The sequence below is a fragment of the Nestor notabilis genome, unplaced genomic scaffold (genome assembly GCF_000696875.1).
Source record: "Nestor notabilis isolate BGI_N333 unplaced genomic scaffold, ASM69687v1 scaffold11987, whole genome shotgun sequence".
In the NCBI taxonomy this organism is placed as follows: Eukaryota; Metazoa; Chordata; class Aves; order Psittaciformes; family Psittacidae; genus Nestor; species Nestor notabilis.
The window spans coordinates 76,963-97,919 of NW_009936189.1; the positions used below are offsets into that span (position 1 = coordinate 76,963).

The window sequence follows — 20,957 nt, forward strand, 5'->3', positions numbered from 1 at the left end:
TCTAGTTGATCTCCTCATATGTTTTGTGATAACTATGCCCATTGAGCTCACGCATGATTCTTCTGGAAAACTTGATTCAAGTCTGTGGTTTTGTTTGTTCAGCACTCAGAGCTTTCTCTCTGCACATGTGCTAAAATTGCAGCAGAGAGCAGTCACAGCTCACTGGTGAAAAGGATCCCATTCGGGACTTCTCTGAAGGATTTTTCTTAGGCTGATCCGCCTTCTCAGGCTGTTGTAGCTCCAGCTCTGAATTATACGTGCTGAGTAGAGGAGCGCTGCAGTATATGCTTAATGTTTAACACATCGGTTCATAGATTGATCTGTTTTAAAGCTGGAAGAGATCAGATGGATCAGCCCCCTTGAGCTGCACAGCACAGGTCAGGAAATTTCAATTGCTTTGCTGACTTCAAGGTGATAGTTGCCTATAAAATCAGCAGTTCATACAATTGCTAAAACTTCATTCAAAAGCATTATTATACTGCATTATAGTTTATACCAGACATCTTTAAAATGTACTGAAGTACTGACTTCCTTAAAAAAGTATGGTAACAGAGAACTTTTTTTGCCATATGACCCAGAAACCATCCATTTCTTGATTATTCTTTCTCTTTTTGTGTCCTGTGAAGGTTGGGAGGTGGCTGGTGATCACATCCAGAGTGGGGCAGGAGGCTCTGACAATGACTATCTTATCTTGAACCTGCACATCCCAGGATTTAAGTAAGGAGCAGGATTTTTGTTTTTCAGCTGTTTCTCATTTGTCTCTGTCTCTTACACCTATTTCACATTACCTGTGGAATGTACTGAGTTTTCTGTTCTGGAGTGCAATGATGTCAGGAATGAGAGGCAAGAGGCAACTTGGATTTTATTCCTGTGTCCCCATTGCAGCAGACAATTGTGTAAGACCTCGGTTTTAGGAGTGTTTGCTTCAGTCTAAGATGCCAGCCTGTTGGCTGTCTGGAAACTGAGCAAAGATATTCTTATCCCTCTATTTCTACATTATCCCCAAGTAACCAGCTAAACTTGCCATGGGGTGGACAATGGTGCCCGCCCTGAAGGTGTTTTACATAAACCCAAGTTGCTTTGCACTGTGGCTCTGGGCAGCCTGCACAGTTTGTGCTCCCCTTGGAGCCAGTGGAGAGATGCAGGAAAACAGGACAACCCACCTCTCCTGGACCCTCAGACAGGATGAACCAGCTGCTTGAGGTGTTTGTGTCTCTGTCATTCGTGAACTTAGACTCCTAGTTCAGATCAGGTGCCAAATGTTAAGACAGGTAAGGTATGGCAAAATGAACCTCACTCTCCCTTTGCCATGTCTCAGCTGAGGGGGGTTGTGACTGCTTACACCCAATGAGTAAACACTGCTTTTTATGTTACAGTATGGACAAACAGCAGTTAAAATTAAAGAGAAGCAAGAAACATCTGCAGAAAAGCTCAGCATGTCCCAGTTTACTCTGTGGTACTTTGCAGGGGAGCGCCCAGAATACTTCTGGTTTGCATGAAACTCCTGAAAGCATCTCCCACCAGTGGAGGGTGGACAAGGGGGAATGGCTGTAACCTGCCAGAGGGGAGATTTAGAATAGACATTAGGAAGAAGTTCTTCCCTGTGAGGGTGCTGAGGCGCTGGCACAGGGTGCCCAGAGAAGCTGTGGCTGCCCCATCCCTGGCAGTGTTCAAGGCCAGGTTGGACACAGGGGCTTGGAGCAACCTGCCCTAGTGGAAGGTGTCCCTGCCTGTGGCAGGGGTTGGAACTGGATGATCTTAAGGTCCCTTCAACCCAAAGCAGTCTGGAATTCTGCAATTCTATGAATTAAATTGATGTAAATCCCTTAAAGGATGTAGTGCATTTAAGCAATAAACCCCCCTGACAATGTGGTCAAATTTGGGTTTGGTTACAAGGAGGAAACTGTACCATGAAGAATTCAGACACTTATGATATAACCCAGTGCAGAGCCAGTGTGCAAACCTGCCTTCCACAGTTCTGCAAGAGCACATTCATTGCGACAAGACTTTGATGGTTTCCTCACTATACAGAAAGCAATTTGAAGGATTGACTGCAGCCTGTCTGGAGAGCACCTTGTAAATGTTTTGTTCCTTCTCTGTCAAACAGACCTCCAACATCAGTGACAGGAGCAACGGGGTCAGAACTAGGACGGATTACTTTCATTTTTGAGACCATCTGCTCAGCAGATTGTGTGCTGTACTTTATGGCGGTAAGTGAGACCTCTCTCCATGACTGAGGACTGAGCCTGGTATTCCATGTCACTTTAATACCTCTACATAGGCATGATTAGTTGCACTTGGTTTGTTACGACTAAGATTAAGCATGACATTAGTTTAACGTCTGTAGCGCCCTTGCAGGAAGGATTTAATGTATGATCCAGCAAAATTCCTCCACCATGTGGGTTGTGAACCATTCCTGGTTATCTGTTTATTTTACAAGAAATCACTGGACACCAAAGAGCCAAATATTCCCCTGTTAAACCAACCAAAAGAAGTCTCAGTGTCTCTTGTGCAGTCGAATTTGCCTCCAGTAATAGAGTCACAAGTCGAGATGTGGGACAGAGGGGTGGGAAACAGACAACTTGGAAATTTAAACTTGATCCCGTCAGTGGCCTCAGGGATCAGGAGGGCAGCAGACAGGCATTTGCTTGTGAAAGTAAAGTGCCATGGTTTTTACTTTCCTCATCTGCTAATTGCAGTCCAACAGCTGAGGAAGGTAACTGGATCTGCAATGGCTCCCTCGCTCCTCCCATTGCAAAGAGAAGCTGGTCCTTTTTTGTATTTAGTGGTAATTTAAAGGAATTTGCTCTTAATTTAAAGAGAATTGTGGAAATGAGGTTGCCTTTAGTGCTAATGTAAAGGAATCTCTTTTAAAGGAAAAACATCTTTCACTGGAACATTTACCACTGATGGAAGAATAAGAAACACAAACGTAGATTGAACAGGTTTCTCTTGTGTAAACTTTGATGCTGCCTTATTGCCTTCAGTTCTGTTTGACCTGAGATACCAACAAAGTGGGTATCAGAAGATGTCAGAAACTACATTTTTTAATTTGCATTTTGGCCTTCCCCTTTCTGTGGTCTGGTACCCGCATGTTTTATACATAAACAGAATTTCAGATCTGACAGAACCACTGTGCTGAATCTGTCCTCATAACATTTATAACCTACTACAGGACTTTGAACTTAACTGTTGTGTGAACTGGAGCATCTTTTGGAATAGACAACCATTCTCAATTGAAAAATCGCCAGTGGTGGGAAACAGAATAAATATGTTTTCTCTCCTTTATGAAATGTTAAATGCAATTGTAAAGTCCTTTATATATATGAATCTCTATATTATAATCCACTGGTGTTTATTGTGGTATGATCACACTTGTGTTTTTAAATGTATGTCTATTTTATAGGATATTAATCGAAAGAATACCAACGTGGTGGAATCATGGGAAAGAAGTAAAGAGAAACAGTCCTACACTCACATCATCTCCAAAAATGCTTCCTTCACATTCACCTGGGCCTTTCAGAGAATAAATGAGGGCCAAGATGTAAGTACTTCTTTATGTACAGGGCTTTACAGCACAGCTTTCCTTGGACACTTGCTGCCAGAGCTCTTGCCCTCCATTGAAGCTCACAGACTTCTTGTAAGGGGCAAGTGGCTGTCACCATAGAGCAGCCCTTGGGAGGCAGTGGATAAAACAATCCATGTTGAAAGACAAACGCATGCTTAATTCAATCCCTGAATTGATACACTGGTGCTCAGAGCTGTGGTTAATGTCCAAATGCCATGGCATGATGACACCAGGGTGGTTTCCTTGGCTCTCGTTCCAGAGCAGACAGTTCATCAATGACATGGCAAAGATCTACTCCATCACGGTGACCAATGCAGTGGATGGAGTCGCCTCTTCTTGCCATGCCTGTGCGCTGGGCTCCGAGCAGTCTGGCTCATCCTGCGTGCCCTGCCCGGCGGGACACTACATCGAGAAGGAGACCAGCCAGTGCAAGGAGTGTCCGGCCAACACCTTCCTGTCCATCCACCAGGTCTACGGCAGGGAGGCCTGCATCCCATGTGGGCCTGGCAGCAAGAGCACCAAGGTACGGAAACCAAGTGTCCCTGAGCGATGGGCAGGCAGCGTTTATTGGGATATAACACTCAAAGGGCCAGTTTTGGTGCTTTCCTGCAGCACAAAAACTGTGCCTTGTGAGCATTGTAGTATAATTATAACCAATGATCCCACTCTTCCAAGTATGTTTTTAGTCTAATTTCTGCTTGTAAATATGCAATAAGAAGATAAAATTGACTACATTGTCTCAAAAAAAGTTCATTTCAAGAAGCTGTACTGGGACAGTGTAAGAACAGGGCAAGCATATACATTACTTCCACCTAAAACTGTCCTGGACTCCTGCTGTTTTAAACTCAAGGAACTTCCTCAGCTGGATGATGTTTCTGTGCCTTTACAAACCCTTAACATGTTCCTCGTATATGAAATTGCCCTTAAGCCTAGGTAAACATTTATCATGGGCAGCATCCTTTGGCAAGGAGCTGCACAGGGACTTGAAGAACTACTTCAATTTGTTTGTATTCTGCCTGTCTTCAGTTAGATTCATATTCTGTCCCTGTTTGTTGATCTGTTTCTTGTGTTTCCTTTGCAAGATGCAGGTGTAACTGAGGCCATGTCTTGGTCTATCTACGGGGCTTTAAGCTGGACCACTGGGATTCTAAAAGCACCCACAACAGAAAAAGCACGAAACTTCATTTTCTTGTCTAAAGCAGTGGAAAGCAGAAAGGCCAGGCTTAGGGAACATTAAAGTCCTGATATGTTACTGCAAGGGACTGAAACAGGAAAAGGGAATTGCAGGAATAGCATGAAGTTCCCCTCCATCCTTAACAAAGAAAGCAGTCCTGTCTGCCCCTGCTTGCTTTAACTCGCAGGTGAATGCTTTGCTGCTGGTCCCTAACTGCTTTTTAATGGATGCCTCTCCTTCTCCGAAGGACCACTCTGCCTGCTTCAGCGACTGCCTGGTGTCATACTTCAAGGACAACCAGAGCCTGAGTTACAATTTCAGCAACCTCAGCCAGGTGGGCTCGTTGATGAGTGGACCCAGCTTCACCTCCCGAGGGACCAAGTTCTTCCACTTCTTTAACATCAGCCTGTGTGGGAACGAGGTGAGCTCAGCTGGTATTGAGGGTTAACCCATTTGCTACCTGTGCTGGCACTGGCACTGTGCAAACACTTCCCTCTGGATCTTTCTTGGCAGTGCAAGAGGACTTTTGTGCAGCCAAGTGATTTTCCAGAGCAGTGATGACAGTGTTTAGGCATAAGTAAGCTCAGAAGTAAAACCCTGTCACATCCCTGCCTTTTCTTAGTTCTTGTGCTGTCAAGTTACTTGGGTCACAACCCTGACCTTTTTGTGCTACCACCACAGAACTCAAGTGAAGAATCTGAGTCTCTCTGTTTCCAGCTTCTTTCCCTGTGTTTCCCTTGTGACTTGGCTGGAGATGTTGCTGTCAGAAGAGCCCCTGGTCACCACCGTTCTCTGCCAGTGGCCGAGATGCCCATTGCTGGCTTTGATTACAACCTTTTAAAGTGGTGGAGAAATGTGTTTAGTCCATGAGTGAAACAGTCTCTGCCTCCGAGTCAGGATTTTCTGTCCAGTGCTTGGACTGTTCCAGAGCATGTTGTCACAAACATAAATTGAAGTTTTGGAGCAGTACCTGTCATATGTATTGTCCCATGAAAGCCAGTGCATGTAGTTTACATTTATGTTCAGCCCTGCAAAGTTCTGAAGTCTCTTTCCCATGTACCAAAGGATTTGCCTGAGTTAAGGCAAATGAGTAGTCACATTTCTTTAGTGTTCTGCATGCTTTTGGGCTTAAATGTGTGTTTGAGTATCACCTGGATTAGAGCTGCTGACAACTAGATCCACAAAGGTACAGATATGCTCACTCCCCTGTGGATCTGGTCTTCATTTTCCCAAACTACTATGGTGGTTCTGCAGTAGTACCAACCATATCATTAGGTTGTGAGTCCTTGGCATTTTGTCAGGACAATTGAATCTGGTGATTTGTCTTTCATTGCTGTTGCTCCCAGATTCTGGCACTAGTCTTGACATGTGCCATTAAAGCAGCCTTGAAGGCTATGTATCTGTTTAGGGATTTCATTTATTTGTGCTTTGAAACTATTTTATCTGGATTAAATCCCAAATAAAGAGGTGTTCTATAGTATGTTATTTAAAAGAAAGGGAAATATGGTTTTCCTGTGCAAGCCATTTTATTATGCTCTGCAAGTAAACACCTTGCTGTCAAGATAAACAAAGAGGAGTGCTTCGTCGAAGCAGAGGTTTCTGATAAGACACATACCAGAGGTGACAGCGTGTTTCTGAGTCTATACAAGGCTTTAATTGGAGCTTTCACAATGGCACAGCTTGTCGTTGCAATTTGTCCCTCTCATGGTAGAAACATCAAGTTGTTCCTAAGGTGCAGTAATGAAACTCGTTCAGTTTGCAGTCAGGAAGTTTGCAGTCTTTCCTTTCCCAAACTTTTTCATGTCTTACCAACAACCAGCAGCTCTCCCATTTTATCCTGATTGTCCGCAGGGGAAGAAGATGGCTATTTGCACTGACAATATCACAGATGTTACTCTGAAGGACATGGTTGCAGAATCGGAAGATTTTTCCAATTTTGTGGGAGCTTTTGTCTGTCAGTCCACCATCATCCCATCGGACAGCAAGGGCTTCCGAACAGCCCTGGCTCTGCAGTCCAACAGCCTTGCTGACAGGTTCTTAGGTACATGGTTTGTCTCCTACTTATTGTTATCATGGATGTACTCGCATGTATTTAGGGCTGCAGAGTAAATCCTTCTCAGCTCAACAGTGCTGCATTACCTTGGGGGAAGAATGAAGGGACAGCCCAGGATTCGGTCCCACTTTGCTCACGAGCTGTAAATCAGATCTGGACAGATGCAATTGCATTTTGCTGCTGTTTCAGTTCAGCTGGTGGCTGGAAGAGCAAGGGCTGCCCCCATTCTTTGTTTTCCATGCCTGTATTACTCACTCTTCCCTGTGTTTGGTCTGGTGGGTCCCATGGTGCATAGAATTCCAGCACAAAAATCTGGAGAATGTAATTAATACTGGTTTTCTTTCATGTTTCCTACCCACCTCATGCAGGGCAGGATCAATCACAGTAGTAACCACATAAGACCAAGCATTTCTGCCCATGCCAAGACCCCACTTGGGCAATTTCAGAAGAAGAAGCTGGTGCTGGGACATAATTAGGCGAAGAGGGAGGTAGCTTAGAGCAGCACGGGGCCATGCACATCATTAAGTCTTACATTGCTCCAGCTCACAAGTTCCCAGAGCCTGAGGCCAGATGAGACAATGAAGTCATTTAGTCTGCTCACCTATCCATTACAGGCACTCAGTGTTTGTACTTTCTCCCTGGCACTGATCCCAGAAACTCATGTTTGACAAAAGCACGTCTTTGGAAGAGCATTCAGCCCGGACTTTTAAGACTGCCAGAAATTAAAGCTTTGCCACAGTCATTGGTATTCTTTTCCGCTGGTCAAACACTATCTCTGTATTTTATTTTACAGCAGACTTGTTTCCTGTTTGAATTTGCCTGGCTTCAGTTTTCAGCTCTTGCTTCGTGTTATTCTTTCTCCATTTCACACCCACATTCTCCTACTTAGAGAAATATTTTGTGTACTGGAATCATCACACCCTCCCCAGTCTGCTCTTCTATAAACAAAGTAGACCAAGTTTTTCTAAGTCTTTTGCTATCATGCATTTCTCTTAAGCATCTGAATCATTTTTGAGGTTCTTTCTGCACCCTCTGTAACTTGCTATTATATTTTAATAAAGCATGAGCATAGAATGGAATAGTATTCCAGTATTTAGTTCACTATAATGGTAGTAAAAATCACTTCCATATTTGTATTTACATGCAGGGACAGCATCCCTGAGTCCTTCTTTCTCCAGACTCATGGGATTTCATGGTGGCTTCTTGGCTTTGATGTCTACTCTAGGTCTTTTTTCCAGAGTTACAGTTTCCAAGGGAAAATCTCTCTTCCTTAGGACTGGCCTTCATCCCTTGCTGCACTGAAATACGTTTAGTTGGATTGGGACCATCTTACCAAGTGAACCAAGTTGCTCTGTATTTTGCTCCTGTTCCTCTTAATCTGTGTCTCCTCTAAACCCTTTACCAATGGTGATTATATAGATACTTGCAGATGCCTGATGATAATCTTACATTTTGGGACTGCAATATCAATGCCTAGAGAAGCCTGGAGACATACTGCATTTGATGACAATTTCTCATGGCCAGATAATTTTATAATTAGTTAGTTAAATAACCAAGTGTGCTTTTAATTGACATTACACTGCTAACTTTTTAATTAGAATCTCATGTGGTAATTAGTGAAATACTGGATAAATTTACATAATTTTCGTTAGCAGCCAAATTCATCAGCACTCAAGGAATGAAATCAGATTTGTTCAAGAGCTGTTCTTCATAAATTCATGTTGACTGTCACTCATTATGTATCTATCATTTACTGAAACCCACTTACCATTACTGTTAATTTGGCTCATCATGTTAGCCACGTTGTAATCTGGCTCACCATATCCCCTCTCCATCTGTCTTTCAACATTTCACTATCATTAAAAGCTCTATCAAAGGTCATTCGGTAGGTATGGGTTCATAAGTGTACATGCCAAGTAGATGCCCATATCCTCTCCTGACACTGAAGGAATGGGGTGTTCAGTCATTGTCTTAGAAAGCAAGGAAATAGCACTGATTTTTTCCTGATTACAGAGAAAAGATATCCAGTTCTTCTGCTGCCTTTTCTTTTCACAATTGCTACAGTTTAAAAAGGTTGAAGTTTGCCTTTTCTATCCAGAAAATGTACTTTTATTTCTAGTATTTCTAGAAAAGCTCCAACTTCTTATTTTTCTAGTGCTGCCAAACACAGGCTTTTCCCTGAAGTCTTTAGCATCCATTATCATTTTTCTGTAACTCATAACTTTGGATTTTATTTGATTCTCTATTCCCCCTCCATTAAGCTTGTGCCAGTGTTTTTATTTCAATTGCCCTCCTACCGCTGTTCTGATTCAAGGTGGACTCTCAGTCAAAGCTGTTGTTATTCTTGAGAGAGTCATTGTGGGTTCTTAGCTATATCATTAATATCCTCTGAAGAATGACATTTTTTTTTCCCCCTACACTTGATTTTGCTTCTAGTGTTCTTATTTTTGAGAAGCTGCACTTTGAAATGCCATTTCCACATTACTGCATATTGGATGGGAATATACTCTCATTGCCTTTGTCGAATATAATAAGGTCCCTAGGAGCTATCATCTTCCAGTCTAGTGAGTAACTAATCTCTGTCTATTGTCTTGCAATCCAAACTTAAGTTTGATGTAATGCCTTTGATGAGAGGAAATGATCATCCTTGCTGACATCAGAGTATGTTTTCAGAGCAGAGGTCCCTCCACAATAACCTGAAATCTTTCTGCACATGCTCTTGATGGTTGCTGCAGCACAGGTCATTTTGTTCTGTCTGTTGATGTGGTGCTCTGTAGCTTTTCCTCACCGGCAAGCCCTCCTGAGCACATTGATCTATGTGCTTTCAAATCCCTGACTTGTCCTACAGCAGGCACTAGTGTCTACTGCAAACTGTCACCTTTGTTATCTACTATGTTCACCTAAAAGGTTTATAACCAGACATAGGTTTTCCAGCTGTGTGAGTTGTCCTCTCAAATTAATGCCAAAGTCGAGTCAAAGTAAAGCTGAAGTCCTAAGAATGCAGCTAGGCTGTCTGAAATGTTGCAAGTACAAGTGGAAGGCTTTTCTTCAGTCTTTTCCATCTTCCCACTAATTTCTGGTTGCTACCACCTTTTCTTGTTGTTCTAGGAATTTTTCACCTCACTAGAAGAATGCAACGTGTCCCATTTGTACAGTTTTTCCCTCTCCTTCTGAAATGTTGCAGTGCAGCACCAGTATTTTCTGTCTTTGGTTCATGGAGTTGGAAGGATCTCTAAGAACTTTGGTTATTTGAATTGTCCTCCTCTTCAGCTCTTCTCCAAAATCCATGCAGACCTGTGTAACATGTGCTGTTCCGCACACCAGCCTGTTTGTTCCAAAATGTGCCACCAAAGCTTGCCTATGCCTCCATCATCCTTCTGAACCTTGTCATTGCATCTTTCAGTTTTTCTCCCACAGTACTGCAGGTTGCTCAGGGTGCTACATCCTTTCCCAACCTAAACTATTTTGATTCCGTAATATCCCATGATTGCTTTAAACTCATATAAAAGAGTAGAACTTTTTTACACCAGTATGGGTTTATTATTTTTTATTATGTCTCTATAAGGAAATCAGAATCTATGAGACAAATCTGCAAAGTTTAGTTTAAATAGAGAAAGTGAATAATGTCATTAATGGTTTTGAGACCCACACCTTTCAGACTGAGAAAATGTTTTATGTGGACCCCACAGAAACCCATTCTCAGCTTTTCTTTTGTTTCGTTTCATTTTTCCCCTTCTCAAATTTTAGGAGCTACTGTTGAAACAATGCTGGAAAATATCAGCATCAAGACAGATATGTTTCCTCCCTCTCCAAGCAAAATACCTGATGTGCATTTCTTTTACAAGTAGGTAAAAAATGATGTTTATTGGTATGTAAAATGTCTTCATTTTTTAAAGGAAACTAAAACTATGAGGGGAGATCTTTAATCCAGCTTTCATCTTTATCACTTTAATCGGTATCTGGCTGATACTGACTGGCATGTTGAAGAACATCTTATGAAATCAGGAAACGCTGTTTACTCAAATCTAAATTACACTTGATCTGTAGTGTTACCAGAGCTTTGATTGATTCAGGTGCCACTTCCAGTGTCATATTCCTTTCTGTAATTTATCATATGTGGCTTTGATAGGTTCGCTTCCTGTTGCATATTTTCTTTCACATTATTTTGTATTTACTTTGATGTTACAATAATGAACTTATCGAGGTTAAACCCCTGCACAGTTACTAGTGTGCTTTTCCTATTCTTCATAAAAAGAATACCTCAGCTTGGGTAAGAAATACCTGCAACATTACTTCAGTTAAGATGTCTACATGCTGGAGTCTTCATGTGAGCTGTATTTCTAAGCTTGGATTCTGGAGCCCATGGGGCTAATTCAGGTTATCTTGAGCAACATACCTATATTTGTTCTACTGATTTTCTCTCTAGATTGTGTTGGCATTAGTAGTAGATCTTAATTGGCTATAGCACTTTGGACATCAACACTTTATACATATGCAAATACTTAAATTACATGCCTGATTCTGCAAACTGACCCCACACCAATAACCCTACTTTGAGTATATTATGAATTTAGCTTACAATGTCTATTGTGTCCAGTTTTACTCCCTAGAGTAAAACAGCCTTGTGCTGTTTCAGGACAGCATGGTTCTCAGATTACTAGTGAGGAGAGAGCCGTCATGAACTCTCCAGCAGAGTAACACACCAACCACAGCACTTGTGATTCTCCTTTTTAATCATTCTATTCTGTTTTGTGGGCAGGCTTATTCCTTGCTCAGCAGAATTCAAACTAGCTATTAAAGCAGAGCAGATCCCTGAGTACTGAGAGCACTTGGAGATTCAAATGGAGAGGTAAAACCTATCCTGATCCTTTGTAACTCCTTTTTTTCTCTTCCAGATGACAAAGGCAGAAGTACTGTGATAAACAGTATTTCTTCAGCTTTGCAGTTATATGAATGGACAGAGACCTATGAAAGAGGTATTTATTGTAGTGGAAATGTATTACATTTCTCCTCTTGTTTGACATTAGGTCTTCAACAGTGACAACCTCATGTGAAAATGGCCGTGCAACTGTTGTGACAATGAGATGCAACCTCAACAAACCAGACCAAGGGGAGCTTTCTGTGCCCAGGTATTTAAGTATTTTTATCTGAGTAGTGACAAAAAGCCTTTTCTCCTCAGGTAATCTTTGCAAAACTCATTAGTGATTTCATACTTCACAGCAATGAGGAGTGCTGTCTCCCTCATCAGCCATGCAGGAGGTCTCATTTTCGCTAGGCGAAGGACATGTGTGTCCATCACCTCCCAGCAGACCAACTGCTCTGTATCGGTGAGAGAGGTTAGAGCTTAGGCAGCTTGTTCCAAGCTTACATATAAAAGAAAATGTAGTGATGTTTTCTTGTCTTCACTTCTCCTATATTTCTGTTCCTTATTTTGATTTTTGGCCTCCTGATTAGAGCTGCCTAGCTGGGGCTTTGAGAGGTTTTCTGCCTTGATCTACAGCAGTGGCTGTGGACAAAGTGACTTTCTTTTTAACCTGTCCTAGGAACTATGAAATCTGCTGTTGCAGTGCTTATGTGAGCCCTTACTTTGTCTATCTCAAGTTCCATATGTATTTTTCTTGTCACTCCAGTTTGTGTCCTGGACCCCTTGTACCACTACGTTAAATTTGCCTGACCTTTCTTTCCCTTCGCTCTGATTCAAGGGACTACAAAAACCTCCTGAAAACCTGAAAAGTTGCAGAGAAAATACAGTAAAAGAAGTAATTCTGTTGCTCTTTAGCAACACTCTGTGATTCTTCAGAAGCTCCCCTTAACTCTGCTAACCCTCCTTTTTGGCTGTCAACATGCATTTATCCTGTCTGGATGTTACTATAAATCTGCTGACAGAACTCTCACTCATCCTCCTTCCCAAAAGCTAACAGTGTGAGAAGTGTGGGATCCAACTTGATCCCTGTCTGTCTTGGGATGGGTGAACCATGCTCACCTCAATGAAGGCAAAGCGACATCTACTTCACAGGTGATGGAGGAGTGATTGAAGTTCCAATGCCTTTGGAGATGCTTACCCCAGTTCCTTAGGGACCTGAGACGCTAGGCTACAAATGATGCTGGACTACAAGCCATTGTCTATCAGCTGCCATGTGAAAATCCTCCAGGAGTCCTTCTAGTGTTACAGGTGAAACATAGTATGAGCTGTGATAGCGCACTGGTACTGAGGAGGATTAACCTACCTTGCTTTTACAAGTGTAGTCGTGGGCAGAAGTGGCACACAGCTGACATGATGTACTTTATTGCAGTTCTCATTGACTTCTCCCTTCCTAGCTCCCTTTGATTAGCTCAGCAGTCAGACAGCTATTTTCAAACAGTGAGGTATGTGATACATGTCAAATAATACTGCCTGTAAATCCTTGATCCTCCAGACATGGTGTTTAGTCTCACATGAAGTTATAGTATAAGATGAAAGCCGTTGAGGAGAAAGGCCTGTCAGTGCTCTTGCCGTGTGCACTGAAAGACTGCTCCATAATCCAGAGAGGACAGTTGCCAGTTATTTAAATCAGGAGAAGACAGAATGGGCTTTTAGGGCTGTGGATTTTTCAGTCATAGAATCACAGAAGGGTTTGGGTTGGAAGGGGCTTTAAGATCATTTAGTTCTAACCCCCCTGCCATGGGCAGGGACACCTTCCACTAGAGCAGGTTGCTTCAAGGCCCTGTCCCCAACGTGGCCTTGAACACTGCCAGGGATGGGGCAGCCACAGGTTCTCTGGGCACCCTGTGCCAGCGCCTCAGCACCCTCACAGGGAAGAGTTTCTTTCTAACATCTCATCTAAATCTCACCTCTTTCAGTCTGAAGCCATTCCCCAGTTCTTCCAATCAGGGTAACAGATTTCCAGATGACATAGAAAAAACCTTTAAATCAATCTTCTGTATGGATATATTTCACATTTACATGGCCTAAATTCTTACATGGACTTCTGGCCAATGCTGCTTCTAGACTGATGTAATTGTCAGTAACAAAAGCTGCACGAATGTTCTGTCGTTGCAAGTACAACTTTCTTCTGCAGGCTGAATACAAAATAGGGTCATTAGTCTTTCTTAGACTAGAGAAGCTGTTATCTCTTCATTAACTGGTGAACATCCTTCTAGTAATTAACCATGACAGGACAAGTCCATTCCATATGGATGAAATCACCCAGACATCATTAGAACAACAACAGGAACCAGATAGGAGCATTCATGTTGAACAGTCACCCAGGGCAGGAGAACAGCAATAGAGGTGCGTGCTGGGCTAGCCTGTGCTGGTGGAATGCTGGAGTAGTTCTGCTGGTCTCCAAGGCTTGCTTCTTTCTCTTCTCTTCATCGCAGGTGTGTGAGTAGCACTTGCTGCCAGGAACTGAGCTGTTATTTTAGACCTTTGACAGCAGAACATCTGTTTTCACTTGAGAAAGCATTTTACAAACTGGGAAAAATAACTTCCCCGTTTTTTTTCCACCTGCTGACTTGATGGATGTTTACCCATTTCTTGTACTTAGTATTACCAATCTTCAGCAGCAGAATGTGGAATGAGGATGCAAACCCCAGAGTGTTTCATGAGTGATAACTAAGCTTTCCTCTCCTTCTAGCTCATGCCCTGCGGGCACCTGCGATGGCTGCACTTTCTACTTCATATGGGAAAGTGCAGAAGCTTGCCCTCTCTGCACAGAGCAAGACTACCATGAGATTGAGGGAGCCTGCAAGAAAGGATTTCAGGTACAGGACACATGTCTCCAAGTCAGATGAGTTGCTTTGGGTATAACTGGACTCTTGAAGTTTGATGTGCAAATCTATATGTAAGTGCAGGTAGGGTTGGGGAACCTCAGTCCGGGCTCTGAGCTGGCTGGGTGCAAGTCTTATTGCTGTGCTGATACTCAGGAATATTTGTGCCAATGGAAGTGTAGTTCCTACAGGAGAGCTGGCTTGTGCTGACCAGCCATGTGGGTAGGGATGTGGACTCTGTATGCACACAGCTATGTTATTTGTGAAGGATGGAGTGCCTAAAGGACTTCAGTCTGTTCATATCCATGAACATCAGGGGCAGGCTAGGAAAGGATTCAGAATTTCGGTTCAGAAATACATCCTTTCTTGCTTGAATTTTTTTTTTGCTGCTGCTTTTTCTAGTCAAATATTAAAAAGTTATTTCACAGGTTCAGAAGTGTCCTGTTGATCAACAGCTCCAATGTGGGCACAACATGTTCATAATCGCTGTCTGACCCGTATTGTACCAGGTGAAGAACAATATGGAAGATGAAATCCTTTGGCCTGCAGGCACAATCAAGGGGACAATTGAGTAGATGATGTAACTCCACTTAGAGTCTGAAAACCTGAAGTAGATGTTTTGGTTTGCTTTCACGGGAAACATGTCTAACCTTTCAACTTCAAAACAGCTTGTTTTCTTCAACTCCAAATAGTTCTCTTTTCCTACAAGCAGCTCACGTTTTGGTGTTTTCTGTTTGAAAGGAAACCTTGTATGTATGGAATGAGCCAAAGCATTGCATTAAAGGAGTTCCCTTGCCAGAAAAAAGGACCAGCACCTGTGAAACAGTGGATTTTTGGCTAAAAGTTGGAGCTGGTGTTGGTGCTTTCACAGCTGTTCTGCTCATAGCCTTGACCTGCTATTTTTGGAAGAAGAACCAGAAGTAAGTAGTACAAATTGTGTTCCATATAAAAGTAAATTAAAAGCTTGATGTAGTGAACATCAAGAAAGGAAGACATTTTATGGGTTTGACCTTATGACAATGTTGATGAGAAATGCCATTGTTTGGTGTGTTTATCCACCAAGTTGAGGTTTCTTCTGCGAACAGTGGTTATTGGAAACACTAGTCAGGAAAGTATTAGAAAATCCACAGTAATTTGTTGGGGCATTTCTGTCTTCTTAAACCCTGAGAGTTTGAAGTTGCTTATAGGTGCTGAAGCAACACAGCTTTCTCAAAATCTGAAGACCAGAAGGATATCTCTTCAGTCTAATTAGTTCCTTTTCAGCAGGGTTAAAAGAGTTCTTGACTGTATATTGCTTAGGTCTATTTTGGCAGGATGTGTTTGGTACACACCCAAAAGATTCCTGCTTCTCAGACTGACCATACTCCCTATCCCCATTGTCCTTTGCTTCCCAAATCTCATGTCATAAAACTTCTAAAACATGATTCCAGTTCTGTGGGATTTCATCTCACCATAGCACAACCAGCTTCACCAAATCAGGACTCCAGTATCATGGTTCCAACCCCTTGCTGCCTCCTACCACACACTGTTACACTTCTCTCCCTCATAGCCTTCTTGGACAGGAGTGTGATGTAGATTCTGAAGTCAGACCTGGCTATTGCCCAAAGCAGCAAACAGGTCACACTTCTTCATGCAGGAAATCCTCTAGACCTACATGTCTCTTGGGAAAACATGGCTCTTTTATAAGGGTGTAGGACTAATGTGGAGAGCAGGAGCTTGATGTATTGTTAATATTATTTTGGTTATTATTTTTAATGATCGAAAAGTGTCTAATTTCCAATAAATTTGTCAGAAGTAACTATATAGAAGGACTGCAGATAATCTAAATTATGAAAACCTTGAATATGGGACATTTGTAAAAAAACCTGTGCCTGTCTGGCTTTCTGTCTTCAGGCTGGAGTATAAATATTCCAAATTAGTGATGACAGCAAACTCAAAAGAGTGTGAGCTGCCAGCTGCTGACAGCTGTGCTATAATGGAAGGAGAAGATAATGAAGAAGAAATAGTATATTCAAATAAGCAGTCACTGCTGGGGAAGCTCAAGTCCCTGGCAACAAAGGTGAGTAGTAATTACTACTATTAATACTAAAAGTAATTATTGCCTTTATGACTGGATGTAATGAGGCTGTGATGCTAATTTGCACAGTGCTTTGTGCAGCGTCCTACACTCAGTCCGTGCTTGATCTGCTGAAATCTACTATATCTTGCAGGGTATTGAGTAAATGCTCCCTATTCTGCGGAGAGATTTTAGTTGCATTCCTTCTTCTGCGGGTGATGCCTAAAAAGAGCAGTTAATGGCTGTGGGAACCTCTCTGCCTGGATTTGTACCAGCCACTTCCATTACTGAAGCAAACACAGCTATTATAGATACAGAAAATTAGCACTGGGAACTTAGCCACCAGCCAGCTGCTTGCAGCTCACCTGGGCTGTCTTTATGGCTGACTTCAGACCCATAATCAGGAATACTATAGGATTCTACTATTCGGAATACTACAGAATGAAGAGGAGGCATCAGCCACAGCCTGTTACCCAATACAGCAACCTCCTCCATTTCACTGAGAAGCAACAGTGTTTTTTCCACACCACATGAGCTGTGGGTTGTTACATGTCTGAATTCATAGCACAAAGATCTTTGGTGTCGTTTGAGAACCTTTTGGAGAGGGACAACAGAGGACCATCATGGTAGATCCCACAGGCACTTTGGCATTTATTCCAAATGCCTTGCAGTATGAGAAGAGTAGTGTTGTCTTTAAAAGAGTGCAGCTTGGGGATCTAGTATGATCAGGATAAAGTTGGGTAACATTTTTCCTTTCAGTTTTGATGAAATGAGTTGTTTCAGAGAGGAAGGTTTCTTAAAAGATCATGATAAATGTTTATTTTAAAAAGTCACTCTTATGTTTCTTGTCCAAATAATACTTCAGAATGTTCAATTTTGAGATTTTTTCTTGTATTCTTTTTTTTTCCCCTTTCTGTGATTGAGTGCAATGTAATTAAAACCTGTGTGCCTCCTTTTTCTTTTTTTTTTTCCTTATTTTTTCTCTTCCCTTTGGAGAAGTTGCCATTACACAGCTAATATGCAGAACTTCCCCTTGACCCCAACCTGACTATTTGTCTTGCAAAAATCAATATTGTTCCTTTTGGAAAGGGGAAGAAATTCAATATCAATTCCTAATTCAATATTAAGAATATTGAAAATGTAAATAAAATCAAATCACATCAAATTTTGTGGTGGTGTTGCAAAAAATGGAAGTTGATTCCATTTGGAATCCTACAGGGACTGACTTTGAAACACTGATGATGTTTTCTTGACCGTCAAATGGCTTGGCTGGCTGTGGCTGAGTGTAATGACCAGTGCTGCTGGAGAAGGTCATGTTTTGCTGTACGCCTGATAAGTGTAAAAGCTTTGCTGACTCCATTTGCATCACCAACCATGGGCTCCTTCCTGATTATAAGTATAGAGATGAAAGCGTGGGAGAGTGTTGGAGTGAGTCCAGAGGAGGATATGAAGATGCTGCGAGAGCTGAAGCAGCTCTGCCATGGAGCCAGGCTGAGAGAGCTGGGCTGAGGCAGCTGGAGAAGAGAAGGCTCCTGAAGGGGAGACCTTAGAGCAGCTCCAGTGCCTAAAGGGGCTACAAGAAGCGTGGAGAGGGGCTTTGGACAAGGGCCAGTAGGGACAGGACAAGGGGAATGGCTTTAACCTGCCAGAGGGGGCATGTAGATTAGACATTAGGCAGAAGTTGTTCCCTCACATGCTGAAGCGCTGGCACAGGGTGCCCAGAGAAGCTGTGGCTGCCCCATCCCTGGCAGTGTTCAAGGTCAGGTTGGACACAGGGGCTTGGAGCAGCCTGCTCTAGTGGAAGGTGTCCCTGCCTGTGGTGGCGGGTTGGAACTGGATGATCTTAAGGTCCCTTCCAACACAAACCGTTCTGTGATTATCTAAGTGGGTTTTGTTTGTTTGGTTTGTTTTGTTTTCCCTCTTTAGGCTTTAGCACTTTAGCTTTCAGACCACTTGAATGCCTATTTGGACTCAAAAAGAGTTTTAACATTCCTGTATCCATTGTAGGCTCCCTGAGTATTCTCTCCTTTTTGAACAAGCCTCTCAGATGTTTCTAAGCTGGCTTCTTTTTTCCTGCTAGACAATCATAGCTGGCATACTCAGTTCAATACCTCATTAGGTTTTGAGCTCTATGTCCTGTATCCCTCCAGATAACTGTAATGTAATATGTATTTCTCCAAAACAAATGCTATAGGCATCAGTTTTCATTTATGCAAAAGATGAGGAAATTAATTTCTTGCTGCATATGCATGTAAAATACAGGAAAAATGTACAGAGGAAAACAAGAGAGAAAAAGAAGAGAAATGTAAACTGAGAGAGAAAGAAAAGTTTGAAGTGTTCTAGCTATATGTTCAAGCTTCAGGCAATGGCGTTTCTATGAAGCAAAACATCTTGTGAAGCTGTTAGTGGATTTGTGTACCCTAGGAATTTAGGGCTAGGGCTGTAATATGGAAATAAGTTACTCTTACTTTTAATGAGAAAGCAGAAGTTAAAGAATTATGAAACTGCTTCAGATTGGAGGCTGTTCTGGTTCCATCTGTTGTCTCCAGCATGACAATACCAGGTCCTTCAGAATAAGAAATACCTACTCTGCTGCAGGGTAGCACAGGACATTTTTCTTCCCTGCTCTTTCTCATATTGTGCTAGGCTGTCCTCATCTGAGTGAGATGGCTTTAAAGAAGAAACCATGAGGTTAGTTTAACAGAGTTTGCAAACTGTTTGTGTACATCAACAAGTATAAAAGGTAGGTACACGAAGCAAGAACCATCATTTTCTAGTGACTAGTTTTATTAGGGCTCCTTCGTTCATTGCTTCTGCATGGACCATTGGGTTGTTCACACACTCAGGAACATGTACATCCACGCTTCTCACCCTGATGCCTGCTGGCCGCATGGCCTAGGCTATCACCCTGCAAATAAAATAAGGAAGAAAACTCAACCCTCCAGCCATGATTTTTAAGATGCCGGAGGATATGTAGAGCCTTTGTCCTGTGGATTTCCCAGAGGAGAAGTTGGGATGGGAATCCGAGAGTGAGGCAGTGGTGTTCACATTCACAGCCCTTGCTCCAAATGATTTATTATTGTAGGAAATACCTTAACAAGTAATGATAACCGCAGATATGATTACCTTGCAATTCCCCAGCTCTGACTACCTGTCCTATACTAAGAGTATGACATGCAAACTTGCCCTGTATCCTCTAAAGTAAGTACTATGAATAATAGGACAAGGGGTGATGGGTTCAAACTTGAACAGGGGAAGTTTAGGTTAGATATAATGAAGAAGTTCATTACCGTGAGGGTGGTGAGGCACTGGAATGGGTTGCCCAAGGAAGTAGTGAATGCTCCAACCCTGGCAGTGTTCAAGGCCAGATTGGATGGAGTCTTGGATGACATGGTTTAGTGCGAGGTGTCCCTGCCCATGGCAGGGGGGTTGGAACTAGATGATCTTAAGGTCCTTTCCAACCCAAACCATTCTATGATTCTATGTTTTAATTGTTTTTGCAAATTTTTTACAGACTCATTAAATAATAAAAAGACAAACTGTGCACTTAATGACTGGGGCAGAAATAAACTAAAGTCTTTGACAAAGGCTGTTCTGAAGATATTAAGAGAAGGAATGACTGTAGTAAACTGTTGGAGTGAAACTGAGGAATCCCAGTTGATGAGTAATATCTTTTCCATTGCAGGAAAAGGAAGATCATTTTGAATCTGTTCAGCTGAAATCTTCAAGGTCCCAGAATATATGAAGAATTAATGCTGCCTTCAAAGAAACAAACCTAATTTCTATTTTTACAGGACCATATTTTAAACATATTCTGGCACACATTGTAGTGGTGATCTTGGTGAGAAATGCTTGGCCATTTAGGTGGAAAGAAGACAGGAAACAAACCAGAAAATTGGATTGCCTTACCATGTGATCAAGTACCTTGCCAAAAAAGAAAGCAGACACTTGGATTCCATACTGGGAATGAAATTCAACTCAGGAAGAGATACATGTACTGCAAATAACATGAATTTTTTGCATTCACCTGGGCATTGCTCAGATATGCCATATGATTTGTAGGTACCTCTCATTTCCTATCACTCCTTCTACACATATTCATAAGAAATGATTTTCAGAGAGGCCTGAAACCTCTTGCAAAGGTTGTGTATTGTCTTTTAGTAGCATAACTGTGAGTCTCTCTTAAAATCAGAATGGTGAATGGTACTCAAAATGAGGCTCAGGTGAGTTTTGAACTTTGGAAAGTACTTTTGCTTTTAGTGCTTTGGAGGGCTGGGTGGTCTGTGTTGGCCTCAAATACAAGAGGCATGGTGTTGCACCTGCAAGTTGAACCCATTCTGATTCCTAAATCATGACC

General features: G+C 42.2%; 1 protein-coding gene across 1 annotated transcript in view; it reads left to right on the top strand.

The window, feature by feature from the left end:
* The window catches only part of KIAA1324L (KIAA1324-like ortholog), a 48,141-nt gene extending 27,184 nt beyond the window's left edge, over positions 1-20,957 (top strand). The window contains exons 10-21 of the mRNA XM_010018215.1: positions 627-717; positions 2,108-2,210; positions 3,407-3,544; positions 3,828-4,091; positions 4,990-5,163; positions 6,594-6,783; positions 10,543-10,639; positions 11,823-11,924; positions 14,412-14,538; positions 15,286-15,464; positions 16,438-16,603; positions 20,286-20,957. Coding sequence (XP_010016517.1) covers positions 627-717; positions 2,108-2,210; positions 3,407-3,544; positions 3,828-4,091; positions 4,990-5,163; positions 6,594-6,783; positions 10,543-10,639; positions 11,823-11,924; positions 14,412-14,538; positions 15,286-15,464; positions 16,438-16,603; positions 20,286-20,345 — 1,691 coding nt within the window. The 3' untranslated portion in view covers positions 20,346-20,957. The remainder of the gene's footprint in view (positions 1-626; positions 718-2,107; positions 2,211-3,406; positions 3,545-3,827; positions 4,092-4,989; positions 5,164-6,593; positions 6,784-10,542; positions 10,640-11,822; positions 11,925-14,411; positions 14,539-15,285; positions 15,465-16,437; positions 16,604-20,285) is intronic.